The sequence below is a fragment of the Malaya genurostris genome, chromosome 3 (assembly GCF_030247185.1).
Source record: "Malaya genurostris strain Urasoe2022 chromosome 3, Malgen_1.1, whole genome shotgun sequence".
NCBI lineage: Eukaryota > Metazoa > Arthropoda > Insecta > Diptera > Culicidae > Malaya > Malaya genurostris.
This window is the reverse complement of record NC_080572.1, coordinates 240,975,541-240,993,297: the sequence shown is the minus strand read 5'-3', so window position 1 is coordinate 240,993,297 and position 17,757 is coordinate 240,975,541. Positions and strand designations below refer to the sequence as shown.

Genomic DNA, 17,757 nt, shown 5'->3' with positions numbered 1-17,757 from the left:
ATATCAGCTTTCATCAAAGCACGCGACAGCTCTCGTCGTACTTGTAGTGTGTCAAGACCAATCAGCAATCCGCGACTTTCATAGCTCGGCAGTTGAAGTTGATTATTCCAAGGTAATCGTCGAAGAACAAAACGTACGAATCTACGTTGTATAGATTCTATTCTACGAGCTCCATTGAGGTAAAGAGGGTTCCAGACTACTGAGCAATATACCAAAGTAGAACGAACGAGTGTACAGTATAGAGTCTTCAGGCAATAAATATCATTGAAGTGCTTAGCCATTCTAAATATGAATCTCAAACAGCGTGAAGCTTTCGCAACAATGTAGTTAATGTGCTGTTTGAATGATAACTGCTCATCGAGAAAGACACCAAGATCTTTGACGCATGGCAAAAAGAAAGCAAAGACATTTCTACAAGAAAATTGATCATTTCCTTGCGCTATAAAGGAAAATCCTTACGCGAAATAGGAGAAATCGTTGGACGATCACATTCCACCGTACAGAATATCGTTGACAACTGGTAATACGAGGGAATTCTGAAGAACAAGGCAGAAAGGGAAAGAAAACGGATCCTATCGGAAGTTGACGAACGGTTTATAGTTCGCAAAGTACGAAATATAGTGGTTTTCAGCTGCACATAGAATGCGACGGAATCGTCGCAGGATTGCGAAATAATGAGCGTCAGAACCACTGATGCCAGGTTTGCAGATTGGTATGTAAATTTGCAATTTCGTTTGTTAGCAGACTTTGCAATTAAGCCGACTTTTTTGCAGATTTTCGAAAATTTTATAAACAATCGTCCATTTTGATAACTTTTGCTATTACTGTAGGGTTTTCGTTTGGTGTTTTCGTCATACTTCTAAATATTGAGGTCGTATATACACAGACGCCTAAAATTTCACCTGGCATCGCTGCCAGAAAATTGGACAGTTGTTTTAACCCCTTCGCTGTCTGTTGTATTGAAATTAACTAGCATTAGAGCCAAAAGAAAAATTAATCGGTTGTTGGATTGAGGCCAATTGCATTTTCAACTGGTAAAAATCCTTAGCGACAATTGTTATTTCATTGTTCATCGAAAGTATCAACAAATGTATATCTGTCAAAGACGATCAACTTTTTAGAGTAGACAAATAGCTCCATCGATTAAAGTACGAGGTTTTGAAAACCAAGGCGTCGATTAATACAAAATATAAATGAAAAGGGAACATACTAAGCACAAAATAACCATTATGCACGATTCAGACGTACCGTCTTCTTTTGTCACAGTCAATCTCCGTCACCGGCACCGTCAACATTAATTACATGCATTCTTATGGTGCCATTCACACGTAACGTCTCCGTCACGGAACGTTTTGACGGACGGAGCGTGTGAACGTTCCGGTAAAGAAAGTATTAAACTAATTTTGACGGAAGCTGACGTTCCGGTGACGGTGACGGAAGAAGGCGGATCGTCTGAATCGTACATTAAGTCAAATAAATAGCACACGCTTAAAAAATCCGCGCAAGTTGTAGCCGTAATCTGCCACATACGTATTATCAATATGAATTCATTATGACTGAAGTTTTCTTAATAATAACTAAAAATTAGTTATTGTAACGGTCAATTTAAAAACTATTTTTGTCTGGCTTGTGGTCTCGAAGGGGTTGAATCGATGCGAATGACAGTTTCGCTATCTTTGCGGCATTTTGTCGCTATCTTATCGCATCGCAATCTTTTCTAGCCGACAGTGAAAATCACTATAACCCGAAAATAAGTGAACCAAAATTGATGGCGGAAGTGTCTCTAGATATCAACCGACCAGTTTCAACTGAAGCTGCTCGCTGCGTTCTCCGGAAATCTAATCTGTATGGTCATGTTGCCATAAAAAACCATTCATATCAGCAGTAAATCAGAAGTAGCGGCTTGAATTCGCTAAACCCCACGTAAACAAACCGCTGGAGTTTTGGAAACAGGTAATGTTCACTGATGACACAAAAATAAATTGCTTTGGATCTGATGACAGACAAATTGTTGGTAGAGAGCCGAATACAGAGCTCAAATATAAAAATTTGAGATCAACAGTGAAACATGGTGGTGGTTATGTTATGTTGTGGGTTGTATGGCAGCTTTCAGGCACAGGAACACTGGAGTTTATCGACCGGAATATGGACAAAATGCTATATACGATTATCCTAGAACGTAACCTAAAACCAAGTGCACAAAAATTAGGACTATCATCAGGATATTGTTTCCAACAGGACAACGATTCAAAACACACCTCACTTTTTGTTCGGGAATGGCTGTTACATAACGTTCCTAAGCAATTAAAAACACCACCACAGTCACCAGACATGAATCCCATAATATAATAATCTAATTCATGAAATATAAAACATTGAAATTACATATATTTTGTTACTTTAAATTTACTAATTGAAAGGCAAAATGTGAAAATGTGATATTTGTTCGTGTGTACGATCAATTTTGTGAGTAACTGTAGTTTCGAACGTATCGCATACGGCCGTAAACAAAAATGAGGGTGATGATTGCAATCATCGAAAGATATTAGAACCGAATCCAAATTTTTCCAAATTTCCCCCCAGATAGAGAGTCGTATTTTAACTGAAGCAAAGGTTCAGACTTTATCATAGCAGATTCTAGTGTGATTTCATAAGTAACTTTATTTGTCTTTTTGAGGTGATGAAATGAATAATATTTAGCTACATTATTCGGTAAAAAAGCCTGTGCAGAATAGGAAAATTTTCCTTACATGTGTAGACTAGATAAGTAATTATAATGTTTACAACTTACTTCTGACTACTGTCGGTAAACATAGTTTTGAATGTACCGTACTGTAGTGAAAAGTATGCAACCAGGTCGTTAATAGTCGTTCAATCACATTCGTAATCGTAAGCCAATGCAGGAGGTAGATGTAAAAAAATGTGGATCATCACATTCTCGATTCCTTTTATTCTTGCTTTGGCTTCTTGTAATACCAAGCCGCTAGCAAAACCGAAGAACTTAGAAAAGTTGATATTCCGAAATTTGTCAACAACATTTTGTCGCCGGAGTCCAACAGGATGGTGTAGATGCGAGCTAAAAAGACCAACGCAAAATATAATTCCAAACTTGTTTGCTATGGCTCACCGGATTATATACTTGAATTGGTAAATGCAGAAATGCCCCATGTTAGCAGACTGATTGACTGTGAATCTTTCGAGCGTAGAATTGCAACAAGCTGCATCACTTTGCTTGTAGCGCCCACCGGAGTCGTGAACGGCTGGAAATATTTGATTCGTGATAGGATGATTCGGAACCGCTGATCGAAACTTAACTTACCACAAGCATCATCAACACACTACCGGGAATAACTTCGGTAGCGAATCCAACAAACACCGCCAGATAAACTGCCGACAGCATGAAAGATGTCTGGCTCAACATGTTCTTGTATTTGAGCACCACGTACACCAAAACGTACTCCTGAATCAAAAGAATAGGGTACTCCATGTACGACAGGAAGGCATACCGATTCGTGAAGTTGTACAGCATCGTCACAGTGTAGCTGCACAGTTCCATGAGTAACCCATTTAGGGATAATCCAGTTGCGGAACGCAACTTCTGCACGGTTTGAATTTGTGGTACTTTGCAGAATAAACAGGAAGCAATCGTGATGAGCGAGAGCAGATCCGCTATGATGTACAGAATACCTCGATCGTCAAAAATATCCATTCTCGCTACGTTATGTAAGGTTAAACCGAATTTAAATACTCTTGTGACTACGATGGCCCGTGACTTACTATTTATTATACCGTCATTGTCTGGGACGGTTCCAAATCAACCTGTAACTGAGAGTTAAAAATAAAATAAAGCGTTTTTTTTGCAAAAACAAAGAGAAACAAAATTGCAAGCCACAGACAATTAATTTAATCACTAAAATACACTCACTTATTGCAATAGTTGCAAGTTTCTTGTCTTCTTTATGAATAAAAATGTTCAAGGACACGAACAAAATTACTTTCAAACGTAAATGAGCCTAGAGCCCACTTTTTTGATAACATGTCGTAGAAATAGAACAATAAAACAAGTCAAAGCCGGTATACTAACACATCCATAGATGCGTGTTCATTCATGACACATTTTCGGTGCTATTGAATGAAATCGATGTAACGGTCGAGAGAAAATTTGCAATAGGGCGTAAGCTTATTTTTACTTCAGATAATTGTATTAAACATTTGCGAAAATTTTACTGATTTGCACAGATTCTATTTATTTAGCACAATCGTTCTCCGTCGAAAAATATTAGACCCGTATTTTTTTCATTTGGCCATTAGGGTTTATGTTAGGATGGATAAAAAATCAATTTTTGGATATGTAGTCTAGAAATATCAAATTTTTAGAAAAAGTTTTAGTGGTTCATGGTTTGTAGATAGAGTGCGCTATATTTTTAGTCTTTTTTACATGATATGTTATAAAACAAAATAGCAGCAAAGTGAAATTTTTCGTTTTTTGAATTATAATTTTCCATTTATCGACCAAACTTCAATTTGTTCAATTCAAAAAATTATTACTTAAAAAACGGAAAATTTCGCGTGGCCATTTTTTTAAATGTGATGTTAAAAAGCCTGAATTTTCGTCAAGAAAATGAACACACGTTAATCCACAAACCGTTAATAACTTGTACAAATAGCGTTTTCAAACACATAAATTTTCAAAATCTAAATTTTATTGTATTCTCATATTTTTCTGAAAAACACAAACATTTTTGCCGAACATATCCAAAAGTTTAAAAAATCGACTGAGTCGTTCAAACAGTATGTTTTTTTTAAATGGGCCTGGCTGGGGGGACATGATTTCAAGTTTAAAAAAAATTATAACTCAAAATCGAAAAGTTTCACCTCGCTATTTTTTCGATATGTTGTGTAGAAAGGTTTAAACTTAAAAAATATGAAAAATATAGAAATCATGAAAACCGCTAAAACCATATGCAATTGACGTAATCAACCTGAAAACTTCATCTTTTTTCATTTACGCATTTTTTCTAGAAACTATTAACATTCCTAGAAACATATCAAAAATTGAAAAAATCCGTTCAGTCGTTTCCAAGTTATGAATTTAAAAAATGTCGTTTTTGTCTGAAGTCGATTTTTCTATAATCTCATCTCGGGTGTTGAAGCGCGTTCTACGAAGCGGTTTTTTTAATCGACCGAATAGGAAAAAATCGGATGAAGCAAAATCAGGTGAAAACGGTGATTGCTGAATTGTATTCGTTTCGTTTTTAGCCGTTCACGGATAACGATGACATTGTGTGACGATGTGGTTGCAGCGACACTTACTTACTCTTACTCTTTCAATCGTAGACCACGCGGGTCTCTGCTGTATACAGGAGGCGTCTCCATTCAACTCGGTTCATGGCTGTTCGCCGCCAGCCTCGGTAGCTGCGAAGGGTCCGCAGGTCGTCCTCAATTTGATCGAGCCATCTTACCCGCTGCGCGCCTTTTCTTCTTATATCGGTCGGATCATTATCGAGAATCATCTTAACCGGGTTGTTCTCCGACATTCTAACAACATGCCCGGCCCACCGTAACCGCCCGACCTTGGCCGTTTGAACGAGGGTTGGTCCTCCCAGTTGGTGCAGTTCATGGTTCATTCGCCTTCTCCACGTACCGTCTTTCATCCTCAATTCGCCGAAGATGGTTCGCAACACCTTCCGTTCAAAAACACCTAGTGCGCGTTGATCCTCCGCAAGCATTGTCCAGGACTCGTGCCCGTAGAGGATAACCGGTCTAATCAGCGTTTTGTAGATAGTTAACTATAGTTCCTGACAATATGCGTCTCTGAATTTCTTTGCTGGTGTCTGTCGGCATTCACCAGTGAGCCCAAGTACACGAACTCGTCGACCATTTCGATTTCATCACCACCAATCAGAACTTGTAATGGGTGGTTGACATTATCTTCTCTCGAGCCCCTGCCTTTCCTGCAGCGACACCTCTTAAGTCCAAATCATTAACCAAAATGCCTTGAACAGATCCAAAAGCAATGTCCAACCGATGACACGATCTGCCACTCGCTATTAAAAACTGTATCCCAAATTTAACTACCCCTCAGTAACTCGTAATGTCAGAATGAAATCACTTGAAAAATGTTTGAAACTGGCAACGCAGCCTGAAAAAAATGTTGTTTTTGGAATAACAGCTACCGTATCATTTATTAACCTTAATCTTTTCATAACGGTTGAAAGAGGAATTTAAATCTAAATATTTTTAAAAGCGATGGTTGTTCCGCTACGGAGCAGCTCTACCATCTTTACAGAAAAACCATTCATTTGGGGATCGTTCGGTTTCTTTGCACCGGTCGTCGAAGCCACACTGTTATATTTTTCAAAAAGGTTTGACATGGGTTTAAATTCGTATAAGTAACAAACGTATCAGGAATTATCTTCGCTAGCAGAATTATGCATAATTTATTACATCGATCGATACCATACCGAATTTCGAAATCGAAAATTAAAACGCATTCGAATATCAGAATCTTTTCTAGACCAAAATATTAATCGACCTTTTAATGTTTGCTCTGAATTAGTTTCGGGACGTGCATTCAACCATTTGCATAGACAGTCAATTCATGATCACATTGCAGACCTCAAACAGCCATATTTCTTCCCGACATGTTTTATTATGGCCTGATACTTATTACCCTATCGTGTGGTCCAGGTGTCATATTTTGTGTTCTGAAACGATCCGTCATAATGAAATGCCAAAGTAACATTAAGACTTTAAAAACTTGTGTGAAGCTGATTCTATACATATTCTGCCTTGTTGAATCGTCCCCCGCAGAGTAAAACAGCAAGATCTAGTTGAGACTCAGGATAATTTCGCGAGTAAAATCAATGCAGAAGAATGAAATCACTAGGGAAAATCGTTTCGATTTTATTCGACACTATGGTTTATTTATTTACTATGGGGCTCCTTGGTAACTAGCAACTCAAACAGTGTTGCGCAAGACAATTACTTTTATCATTTTCAAGGGGTCGCTATATTTGTGGTCCCTGGCGGTAAATCGCTTACGAACACTTTTTATTCCGATTTTTATTCGGAGTGTCTGATCGTGTCGTCGGTCCAACTCTCCTGCCATCTTTCTAATAGTCAATTTGCGGTCTACGGTCATCCATTCTTTGATTTTGTTGATGTTTTGGTCGGTTTTCGATGTCGATGACCTACCGCTTCTCTCATCATCATTCACAGACTCACGACCCCTTCTGAAACGTTCGTGCCACTGATATGACTCTTCAGAGGTCGTCGCACCATAGAAAACGTTTTTAACGCAAGATTTAGTGCAAATTAGTTGTTACAAATTAAATTCCATTTTGATAATTGTACAAAATCGAGGACACGCACAATCGCAGATGTACTCAATACTTCTACAAATGTTCAAGTATCAAACTGAAAATTTAATAGAATATCAATGACAGATGTGGCACTCCAAAACAAAAAATCTAATCGGGTGACTGAAACTGACCCAGTGTAGTTTCATCGAATAAACACTTTTCAAGAAACTGTGTTGATTTCGCACCTCCGTTGCTGGTTTGAGCAAACCTGATATAATAATCAGGTTCGAAACTTACTCGATTTTCAGTTCAACAACGTTAAAACTGCGTTCGAAACTAGCCTCAAACAAACGGTTTGACAGCAGTTAGGGTGGAAACTGGGTTAGGTTTGGCATCAAGCGAACACGACATGAGAGCGCCACTTGGTGGTGATTCCGGGAACGTTTTTGATCAAGGTAGTACATTCCAGTCTTTTTTATGCGGGAGACACGTGTCGCATAAAACACGCGTAAAATACTGTATGACTTCGAAAATTAGCATAAAAAACTGCTTCGGCGCATCTCCAATTATGTCTCTGACATTGACATTTTTCTTCTTCAGATCGACTACTTTGATCAAACTTGCACTCATAGACGTGTAAACAAAGCATTGTCAAAGATGTTCGATTTCCAGCATTTAGAAGCGTACCAATTTACTTGTAATAAGTTTGTAGCAATTGTTTTTTAATTGCCTATGATACGTGCAGTTTTTAAAACTAAGTAATCAAAAAAAATTATAAAATTTAATCTTCACCATAGAAATAAGAATTCGATTAACGATAAAATCACTCCATGATTTCGTTCCATATCACCTGATTGCTAGCTCTTGGGTTTTCTAATCACCGGCAAAGTTTGGAAGACGATAGAAAAAATGATATGTATATTGCCTAAGAGATGGGAAACATCTGCTAATCTATACTTCTGCTTACATAGCACACAAAGTGGTGTTAGTGTTTTTATTTTGACAACGAAGTACCCTAAAAACTATGGGTTCATTCATTCGTGAAACGAGCTTATCAAAAGCCGGACAGCTTTCGGACGGTTTACAAATGAATCGTCATAATTTAAGCACCTTTGGTATAGAAAAAACGCGTGAGGAACTTGCTCAGGTAGGAAACCTATAGTCATCAAAACGATCGCCGGTTTAAGTAAGCTTTCGTGTTCACAGGAATCCTCGCCATGGTTTGTCAACTTCCAGGATCCGTTTGAATTATACCGCGTCCAACCGAGCTACATCTGGTGCCAGGTTGCCTTCATAATCGGGGCATTGTTCTCTCTGATTCATGCCTGCAAACGTGGCGGTCGGTGGCCATATCTCCTTTTGGGAGCTCTCTGTCATGGATTGGTCGTTGAACTTATCACCTACTATGTACCGAGCATCGATAACTTTTGGCACTCGAAAACCCCAATAGATTTCTTCGGGCACCGATTACCGCTGTACATTATTTGTCTTTGTAAGTTTGGTGACACCTGGTTCGATTAGGATTTATATGATACATTTTATCTTATCACTTCCAGATCCAGTGTACTATTATCAAGCAAATTATGCCGTATCTAAGCTGCATCTGAAATGTCGATGGTCGGAACACATGGCTGCCGGTCTGTTGGTCGTACTGATCGACTTTCCGTACGACATTGTCAGTGTAAAATTCGTACACTGGACTTGGCATGATACCGATCCCAACATTGCGGATCGTCACTACTGGGTCCCATGGAATTCGTACTATTTTCATGCCACGTTTGCTTTCGCCTTTTCGTTTCTGTTTCACAATGTGAGAAAGTGGATTGACCGTCGCCCCCTGGAACGATGGCAAGCCGGGACAGTTAAAGCCGAGCTCGCAGCTGTTCTGGCCGTTGCCTTCCTGTCGTTCCCCGGCGGGGCTTTGCTGTTCATACCGCTGTATCATCCCTTCCATGACTTTTTCAATGTGCCAACCGAGGTGACTTGCGTTACGCTGCTGTTCGTTTTCCTGACCGTGCTATGGAAGTTCGATCGGAAGAGCAATCGACGGTTGCCAGAAAAGTAGGGACAATACAATTCGGTCGTTGTAACCGAATAGCAATTAAAATTTGGAACCGTTTTTCAGACTGGATGTGACGGGTCGTGCATTGATGTTTCACCTGATTCTGCACTACGCGGCCTTCTTTGCGATGGTCGTTTTTCTGAATCCCGAAGACGTAGTGGCGGCTGGACTACACGAAAACGTCGGTGATTGCCAAGCGAAAACTCCGGTCCATACGGTGCTGAAAACGCTCGAGAAACGCACCTTCCTGTGTGTCGACGATTACGATGAAAAGTACTTTGATTTTCACTGTTTGGATAAACCACCGAAAGATGGAGCCTATTGGTACACTATCTGCGGTACTCCATTTGAGTAAGTTGAGTTGGGTAATCAAGCAAGAGTTCGGATCAGGACTTTTTCTTATTCTTTTCAGAAACAGAGCCGAATATGTACTTGTGTTGTCGTTGATTTCTTTCGTGGCGTTCATGGTCTTCCGGACGATTCACATTGATTACGACGTACGGTTCGATATTTACGATCTAGTACGCAAACCAAAGAAAACCCGATCGGAAGGTAAAAAGAACAAATAAATGAACAAATGAAATGAAGTGCATTGTTTGAAGATTGAATAGGTACAACTAACTAATTGGATATCATGAAATATGCAAACACTGCAGCCAGAAGAACTCCGCTCGATATCAGTACGTAAACCAACCACTTGCTATCTTTGGTCTCCTCCACATGAACTCGTTTTCTTTCGCGGTATTTCTTACGGCCAAACTTTTTCTCGTATTCTTCCAGAGCGCGTTGATTTTCTGCTTCCTCCTGTTCCTTCTGCTGGCGTTCAATTTCGGTAAGTTCTCGAGTTTTGGCTTCTTTGAAGACTTCACAGCTTTCGTCACAAGGCAATGTTTTGCCTTTACCTTTGGATCCGTCGCAGTTAACATCCATTTTACGGTTGCGACATACGCACGTTACCTTGACTTTCCTACTGCACGTCTCCGGGTTGGGACAATCACCTGAGTGGCAGGTGTACGTGCACCGGTGACCACAGGGGAACTGAAATAGATGGTGTTGGTTAGGTGGTTAGTGTATGCTTCGCATAGAATATTTGTACTGACATTCTTGATACATTTCTGACCACAACTGAGCAGAGATTCCCTGAACTGTTTCCAGTCGTTTTCGGTTTTTGTGTCATCGTCATAGAACTCGTGACATTTGTAGAAAATCTGTGTTAAACCACAGTGGCAAGCGGTTTTCGTTGGGACCTGACAGGGATTACATGGTGGTGGATGGCATGGTCGTTTGCAGGGATGAACGCACCCGGTTGGCCTTGGAATCACGCACCCCACGTGACACGATTGACACTTTGGATCTTGCTCTGTGGAATTGATCTTCTTTACCGTATGACATGGCAGGGGACACGTGTGAACTCCACATCGCAGTGCTCGACCGCAAGCACGTCCACACGTGGCCGGTTTAGAGTTATAACATGGCCACAGTGATGTTTCGTGACCTCCAATACACGTAACGGGAACCTTCACCTCACACTGAGGATGAGGAAGTTTTTTGATCTCGACCTGGAAATGTTCGTAAAAAAATAAAAATAAATTAATCGCAGTCTCAACATGCATTAGCCGAAACACGCTTACAATTTCCATCGGTACATCCCACGGTCCGACCGGTTTATGGTTCTTATCCTTCGTAACGACGCGCACCGCATCGTGACATTTTGCCCCGCAAAGATGCTCACACTTGGTGGAATCGTTTACCAATGCACAAACCTGCTGGCAGGGAGGACATTCGCCCTGGTGGCAGCTATGAGGATTCGTGTGGTGACACTTGGAATGAATGCGACACGGTAGTCGACACTTGGGTGAACCAATTTTCTTTTCACGTCCGCACGGAACATCCACTGTAGTACCACCGCATCTACATTTGACCTGTGCCTTCAGGTTACACGGAAAACACGGACCATGATGACAGAGCGAACTGCATTTGTGTTTGCCACAAGGCAATGTTTTCCCACACAATTTATCGCACGGCGGACAATCACCGTCGCAGCATTTTCTGTTGCACGGATGTTTGTTGCAACTACGGATGTTCTTGCATTTCGTTTCACAGCTTAGCTGTTTATGGCAAGCCACTTCCTTACTCATATAACCACATCGACAGGATTTCTTGATCAGTTCCAAACACTGACCGCATTGGCCCGGATGACATCGTTCGCTACAGCGATGAACCTGACATTCAAGGAACTTCTGACACGTATCACCGCAAGTTCCAATTTCCTCCGAGCAAGATGCAACGGTACTGGTCTTTCCACATGGGCACGTTCTTGGTAAACCCTGTGGACACTCGCCACAGCTGCCGCTGTGGCAATTTTTTTCGCAGGAGTGTAATCCACAGGCAAACTTGTTGCCACACACTTTGCCGCACTGCCAGTCTGACTCCGAACAATTCACCTCCTTAGTTTTACTACCACAAAGACATTTTTGCTTACTTCTACTTTGACACGGGGGACACTCGTCTGCCGAATGGCATACTTTGCCACACTCGTGAATACCGCAGTTGCGTTTTTGTTTGCACTGTGAATACGAAAAATCAATACATTATAATTACAACATTTAATCATTGGCCGCTCAATTCATACCGTTTTAAGACATGTCCAGCTTCGTTGTGAACATCGAATAGTTTTCGGTGCAGATTGACCACACTTGCAGGAGATGCTGATTGTCTGGGGACATGGTGGACACGGCCCGGGATGACAGAGCAGCACACAGCTGTGGCCGCAGTCCGGTACCAATCGTTTCTGACATGTCTCTCCGCAAGAATGCGGAATCAACCACAAGTGATTCTGAGGATTCTGTTCCTTACTGCAGAAGCATTCATAGTGTCTCGGAATGTCCACCGGTTCGTATTCCTTGCGGCACTTTGGGCAATCCCAGTGAACGTAAAGAGCCGGCTTAGGGACATACTCTCCCCGGTTGTTGTAGTAACCTTCCTGCTGCTCGTGGCTGATGCGTTTCAAAGACACGCTGTCGTTAGCCCAGCGCTGAATGCACAACAGATGAAAAAAGGTGTAACAATTCCTGCAGGACCAAATCGAATCTGCTCGTTTCACTGCTCCGATACAAATCAAACAAACCGCTGAACGAGATTCCAACAGGTTTTGCAGATATTCTTGCGTTTTGTCGATGTCTCCCCCATACCCAGTATAATTCTTCAACACAGTACCCAGTATTTCCTGCGATGCGGTGTCCCCTTCGTCTTCATCCTCGCTAGATTCGTATTGTTGGGTGTACTTCTTAGCCGATTCCACATGTTTCCGATGGGCTTGGTTGAACTTTTCCTCTGATTGCTTCAGAAAATTTTCATCATTATCAGCTGTTGTTTTACTAGACTTTTTCCCAGTTACTGTTTTCGGCCGCTGGTTATTACTAGCTGGTTCCGCGGTCGGATTCTGATGCCACGGATTGCTGGAACGTTGTGCCGAGTTTTTGTGATTGTTACGGTTGCGATAAACCATACTTAGGTCCTTTTTCTCTATTTCTGGCCACGACACAAGAGAATAACGATTTTCTTGTGTATTTGGCGATTTTACGGTCTTGTCTGACGTGGTTCATTCAACTGACATTTGCATGAAGAGTGAACTAATGAATATAAGAATAATTCACCTAAAAAGGTGCTAAGTAATTTACGTTAATGTTAATGTGAGTAACAACAGACAGTTAATGTTGGAGATTTGGATGATTTGCTAGTTCTACCGAGGGGGACGACAGATCCGGTTAATACCAATAAAATGAAAAAAAGTCGTCAAAATATAATGAAATTGCATTTATCTCTAATAAGACATCTAATTGTTCAATAGCGTATCTAACCGTTCAGAAGCGTGTCTAACCGTTAGTAAGAAAGTCGAAGCACATGCGATCTCTTGAAGAGTTTTTTTTTTATATTTATTAGTGACATTAAACGAGTTGTCAAGGTGGATAAATAAATAAAGAAAAGTGATGGTTGAAAATTATGTTTTTAGTGTATTGTATTCATTAAGTGAATAGTTCGATTTATTTGGCATGAATTCGGAACTGCACGATCTTTAGGGACATAGGAAAACCTAATTATGAGCAAGGATCTATTAAAGAAATGGATTGGTTTCCTTTATTTGAAAACATGGAAAATCCGAAACATTTCGTTTGTCACATTTGGAGAGGTATTCTTGAGATACGATAGTGGACGCTAGATAGAAAATGAAAATATTTGCATACATGATTTCTCTATGAACTGCATCAATCCTTATCGAAAATTATTAATATTAATTATTATTTATTAATAAAATTATTAAATTATTGATATTTGTTTTGTATTACTTTTATATCGCAGCCATTATATTTTTGAGATCCACAGTATTTAATGAAAATGACTGAACATCGATCAATAGTTTCTTAGATCAATTTGTGGTATGAACATTCCCATTTTATAAGATCTCTGTCACTCCTCCCTTATTAGCAACGTTTCACAGATAAAAACCCTGCGATGAATACGACGACAAAAATGTTATTAGACATAAAAATAGTAATGCTTGAATTGTTCACACAATAAAACTGTAGCATGTTTCGTGTAATTCAATTTTTTAACAATATAAGGACAGGCACAAAATGTTATTGTTGATATACGTAGTATTTTCCAGGCATTGCTGGGGGCATTCATCCCTGGCACATCGTTTAAGGGGCGGCGAACCACTCCTTGGGACCTTTTGTTTTGCTCGTCCAAGTGATCTCTCCGGAGATGCAGCTCAGTCTCATTACACCAACGATGGGGGTAGCAAAACTTATTTTGCCACGGGTGTCAAATTTCCTCGGTAACACACTGACCATAATAATTGCTATTTGGCTGAAAGTAAAAGCTTATTTACTTTCGAAATATCCAGTACTTTTCGTGACTGTAATGAGAAAATAGTTATCGACATTCACGATTATGAAAAAGAGGAATTACATCTCACGAGTGCGCTGTGTTTAACTTCCTAGAGCTGCGTTGAATTTTCTATTGAGACAGGATCTGTATTGGATGCTTCCGTATATATTTAAAATTTACTAAATCCTCTAGAGAACTTTTACTTCAAAGACCGCTGATTGACTAGAACACATAGTCAACATTATCGTAATTCGTACGTTCTCCTTGTCCACGTCGAAAAATAACCCTACAAATTATTGATTCCAGTACGCTATTCAGAAAACCTCAATTATCAATTATTATATATATACCGTGCCCACTTGGGAGTTACCCTGGGTTCTGTGTCTTAATTTTGGAAATACACGATTTTCTTCTAGTTATAGTGTCAGTTTTATTTACATATGCAAATACTGGTATCAATAAAGTATAAAATCACCATGGTTATATTTTCAACCAGCAAAAACTCAGCAAAAGACGATCGATCCGTCTCCAACCGTTACTATGTGTAGCAAAGATGAACAAGTGTCGGCAAGGATATGCACAACTGAAAAAAGAGGAGAAATCCTTTCGGATCTGAATTGCATTTGTTAAGTGTCGTCCCCCTCGAGTTCTACGCATTCTTCTTTTACCAAATTAATGATCACATTGAAAAACATGTAAAAGGTTGTAAAAACAATAAAAAAGAAATATTGCACAGAAGAATTCAAAATTATTTCTCGCATATGGTACTCTGTTCTCCTAAATCATTTTGCATTTTGTACATCAAATCTTGTAACCAATTCAGAATTTCGCCATATCAGCTGTTCGCCATATCAGGAGGAATCTTACAAAAGTAAACAAATCGAGTTTTTCTCTCGGTTACGAACTAAAAATGATGATCAAAGCAGGCAATTAGAAATGGAACGAAAATGTTAGACAGATATTTTATTGTTAGAAAGATAGACGTAAATTTAAATTCATCAAAAATAAACCTTTGTTAAGTTATTCGACGATTACAGTTTTTCATTTAACAAGTAGTATTGAAGTGTATCCGTGCTACATTTTGGGCCTTCTCTGTTTCTCACGTGAGAACGTAGCATATCAAGGATTAGGACGATTGCTACACTCTCATAAATAAATGCTTCAAAATCCTATTGTTTTGTTTAAAAGTTCGAACTCTACAAAAATCCCAATCACGAGAATTTTTTTTGTCATTTTTAATGATGACTAAGTAATGATATTTCAAATTTGCATAGAAAACTAGTTATTACCACATACTAACAGACAGGACACTCAAATTAGATTCTTTAACCATATAAACGGTCATTTCGAATATTCCTTTAGTTGAGACAGTACTCGCATATGTCATGATGGCGCCACGTTACCCTACCAAAAACATCCTGTCTGTCATCTAGACTGTGTTTATTTTTTTCATTTACCAACCGAGTTGCCATTCATACAGAATTACCTGTAATGTATTCATTTGTTTACCTCCATGCGAATTTCATGTAGGATACAGATTTAATACATATTGCCAAAACTATATACAGAGTTGTGCCTACTTCTCATCCTCCAACGCAATACAAAATCGAGCCCGATTTGTTACAATATTTACTTGCTACTGGTCTGCCGCCACTTAATTTTATTTAGATATACACTAAGGTCTTTTTTTATGCGGTGTTTTTTATGCGACTTTTTTATGCGAATTTTCAGTTATGCGTTTTTTTATGCGAATTTTCAGAGTTATGCGGTTTCCTTTCTGCGGTTTTTTTATGCGAAGTTTCAGAGTTATGCGTTTTTTTATGCGGTACGTAAACTCGCATAAAAAAGACTTCAATGTAATCAACAGACACAATATGGTCCTAATGATAATTTCTAGTAATATATAAAAAAAATCCACGTATCCTACTGCTTGATAGATTGAAGTCAAATCCTAATGAAACGCGATTGAATGATCTCTGCAAGCCAACAATAGCATTGTTAGCACCGTAGTTAGTTCGTCGTAAAAGAAGTCGAAGAAATGCACTGTTGCTAAGAGCACGGGGTCGGACGTTGATATTGATTTCGCGGAGCAAAGCAGGGCAATCAACCTTGTCGGTCAAAACATCTGCTATCAATAAAGCACGTGCAACATCTCGACGAACTTGTAGTGTATCGAGACCGATTAGTAACCCGCGACTTTCGTAGCTTGGTAGTTGGTGAGGATTGTTCCACGGTAAGCGCCGCAGAGCGAAACGAATTAACCTGCGTTGTATCGATTCGATTCTATGAGCTCCGTTTATGTAGTGAGGGTTCCAAACGACAGAACAGTACTCCAGGGATGAACGAACAAGTGCGCAAAACAGAGATTTTAAACATTACACGTCTGTGAAATGCTTAGCCATCCTCATTACAAATCCTAGGTTGCGAGAAGCTTTAGAAACGATATAGCTGATGTGTTGCTTGAATGTCAGTTGCTCATCGAGAAAGACACCAAGGTCTTTAACACACGTCGTTCTGACTATCGGGGATCCTTCCAGAAAGTAATCAAAATGAAATGGCTCATTCTTCTTCGATAACGTGATGGTCGAGTATTTGCCAGGATTCACTTTCATACGGTTTACTTTACACCCCTCGGCGAAGCTCAACAGCTGTCGTTGAAGAAAACCTGCATCTACTGGGCTTCGAATGAAATAGTAGATCTTAACGTCATCGGCAAACGATAGACGAGGGCCCTCTAGAGTACAGTTTACGTCGTTGAAGTACAGTCAAATTATTAAATGGCTACCCTGCGGAATTCCGATCTTGAGTACGATATTTATATATTTTGGAGCATTCGTTACTTCTTTGATTCTTGAAATCTTTCTAAAAAACTACCTGGAATGCTTATCCTTCTTTTGCACAGCAATCACGTTCGTACACATTCGAGTAAAAACAAGCATGGCTTGTTCGCATTCGTTCGAAAGTATGTGGTCGTCGAATATTTGATACGGACGTAAACAAACATGATAGTACAAAATCAGCGAAAAAACAAGTCAAGTAACAAATGATATCAAACAGTTTCAAGTCTGTACCAGAACTGAAGGTTTAAAGTTGGATTGGAGTTATTCTTATGTTATTCGTAAACAAGAGGCCGTATGCACTTTGAAGAGTGATATTTATACAAAAAAAATAACACAACAGTTCGTTTCGTTCTTACCAGTTCTTACCATTACGTGAAATAGGTCACTGAATGATCTCCGTTTAATAGAAAAATATTGAACCATCGTCAAGCGGAACTGAAATAAAACGAATTTGCTGTTAGTTCAATCCTAGTTGAATTTTTCATTCATTTAATTGTGCATTTGTAGTCATCTTAAAACTAATTACAGTTACTTAATTCGGTGAATAAACTACGAACCTTTGAGTTTATTCTAGCCATTATGGTCTGTGCAGACTTCTCTGCAACCGATTTAGCTGCTTTTGTTAAAGATTTTCGAAATTTTTCTATAGTTGTAGCTTGTT

The 17,757-nt window shown here is 39.5% G+C and overlaps 3 protein-coding genes across 4 annotated transcripts; 1 reads left to right on the top strand and 2 right to left on the bottom strand.

Moving 5' to 3' along the window:
• The first annotated feature begins 1,669 nt into the window (after nucleotides 1-1,669).
• On the top strand, nucleotides 1,670-9,953 carry LOC131435517 (uncharacterized). Its single transcript, XM_058603503.1, has 6 exons — nucleotides 1,670-1,953; nucleotides 8,276-8,451; nucleotides 8,511-8,796; nucleotides 8,861-9,365; nucleotides 9,430-9,717; nucleotides 9,779-9,953. Exons 2-6 carry the CDS (start codon nucleotides 8,329-8,331, stop codon nucleotides 9,933-9,935), a joined length of 1,359 nt encoding a protein of 452 aa, XP_058459486.1. The 5' UTR covers nucleotides 1,670-1,953; nucleotides 8,276-8,328; the 3' UTR covers nucleotides 9,936-9,953.
• On the bottom strand, nucleotides 2,636-4,085 carry LOC131435518 (solute carrier family 66 member 3). 2 transcript variants are annotated; one of them, XM_058603506.1, is made up of 5 exons: nucleotides 3,926-4,085; nucleotides 3,778-3,825; nucleotides 3,320-3,714; nucleotides 3,140-3,260; nucleotides 2,636-3,076 (listed from the first exon to the last, which is right to left on the bottom strand). In XM_058603506.1, exons 3-5 carry the CDS (start codon nucleotides 3,707-3,709, stop codon nucleotides 2,949-2,951), a joined length of 639 nt encoding a protein of 212 aa, XP_058459489.1. In that variant the 5' UTR covers nucleotides 3,710-3,714; nucleotides 3,778-3,825; nucleotides 3,926-4,085; the 3' UTR covers nucleotides 2,636-2,948. The 2 variants fall into 2 exon arrangements, with proteins under 2 accessions (XP_058459489.1, XP_058459487.1); XM_058603504.1 differs by having other exon boundaries at nucleotides 3,320-3,825; nucleotides 3,926-4,084.
• LOC131435516 (NF-X1-type zinc finger protein NFXL1) lies at nucleotides 9,950-12,963 on the bottom strand. Its single transcript, XM_058603502.1, has 4 exons — nucleotides 11,999-12,963; nucleotides 10,998-11,933; nucleotides 10,467-10,925; nucleotides 9,950-10,404 (listed from the first exon to the last, which is right to left on the bottom strand). Exons 1-4 carry the CDS (start codon nucleotides 12,872-12,874, stop codon nucleotides 9,988-9,990), a joined length of 2,688 nt encoding a protein of 895 aa, XP_058459485.1. The 5' UTR covers nucleotides 12,875-12,963; the 3' UTR covers nucleotides 9,950-9,987.
• Nucleotides 12,964-17,757: the final 4,794 nt, after the last annotated feature.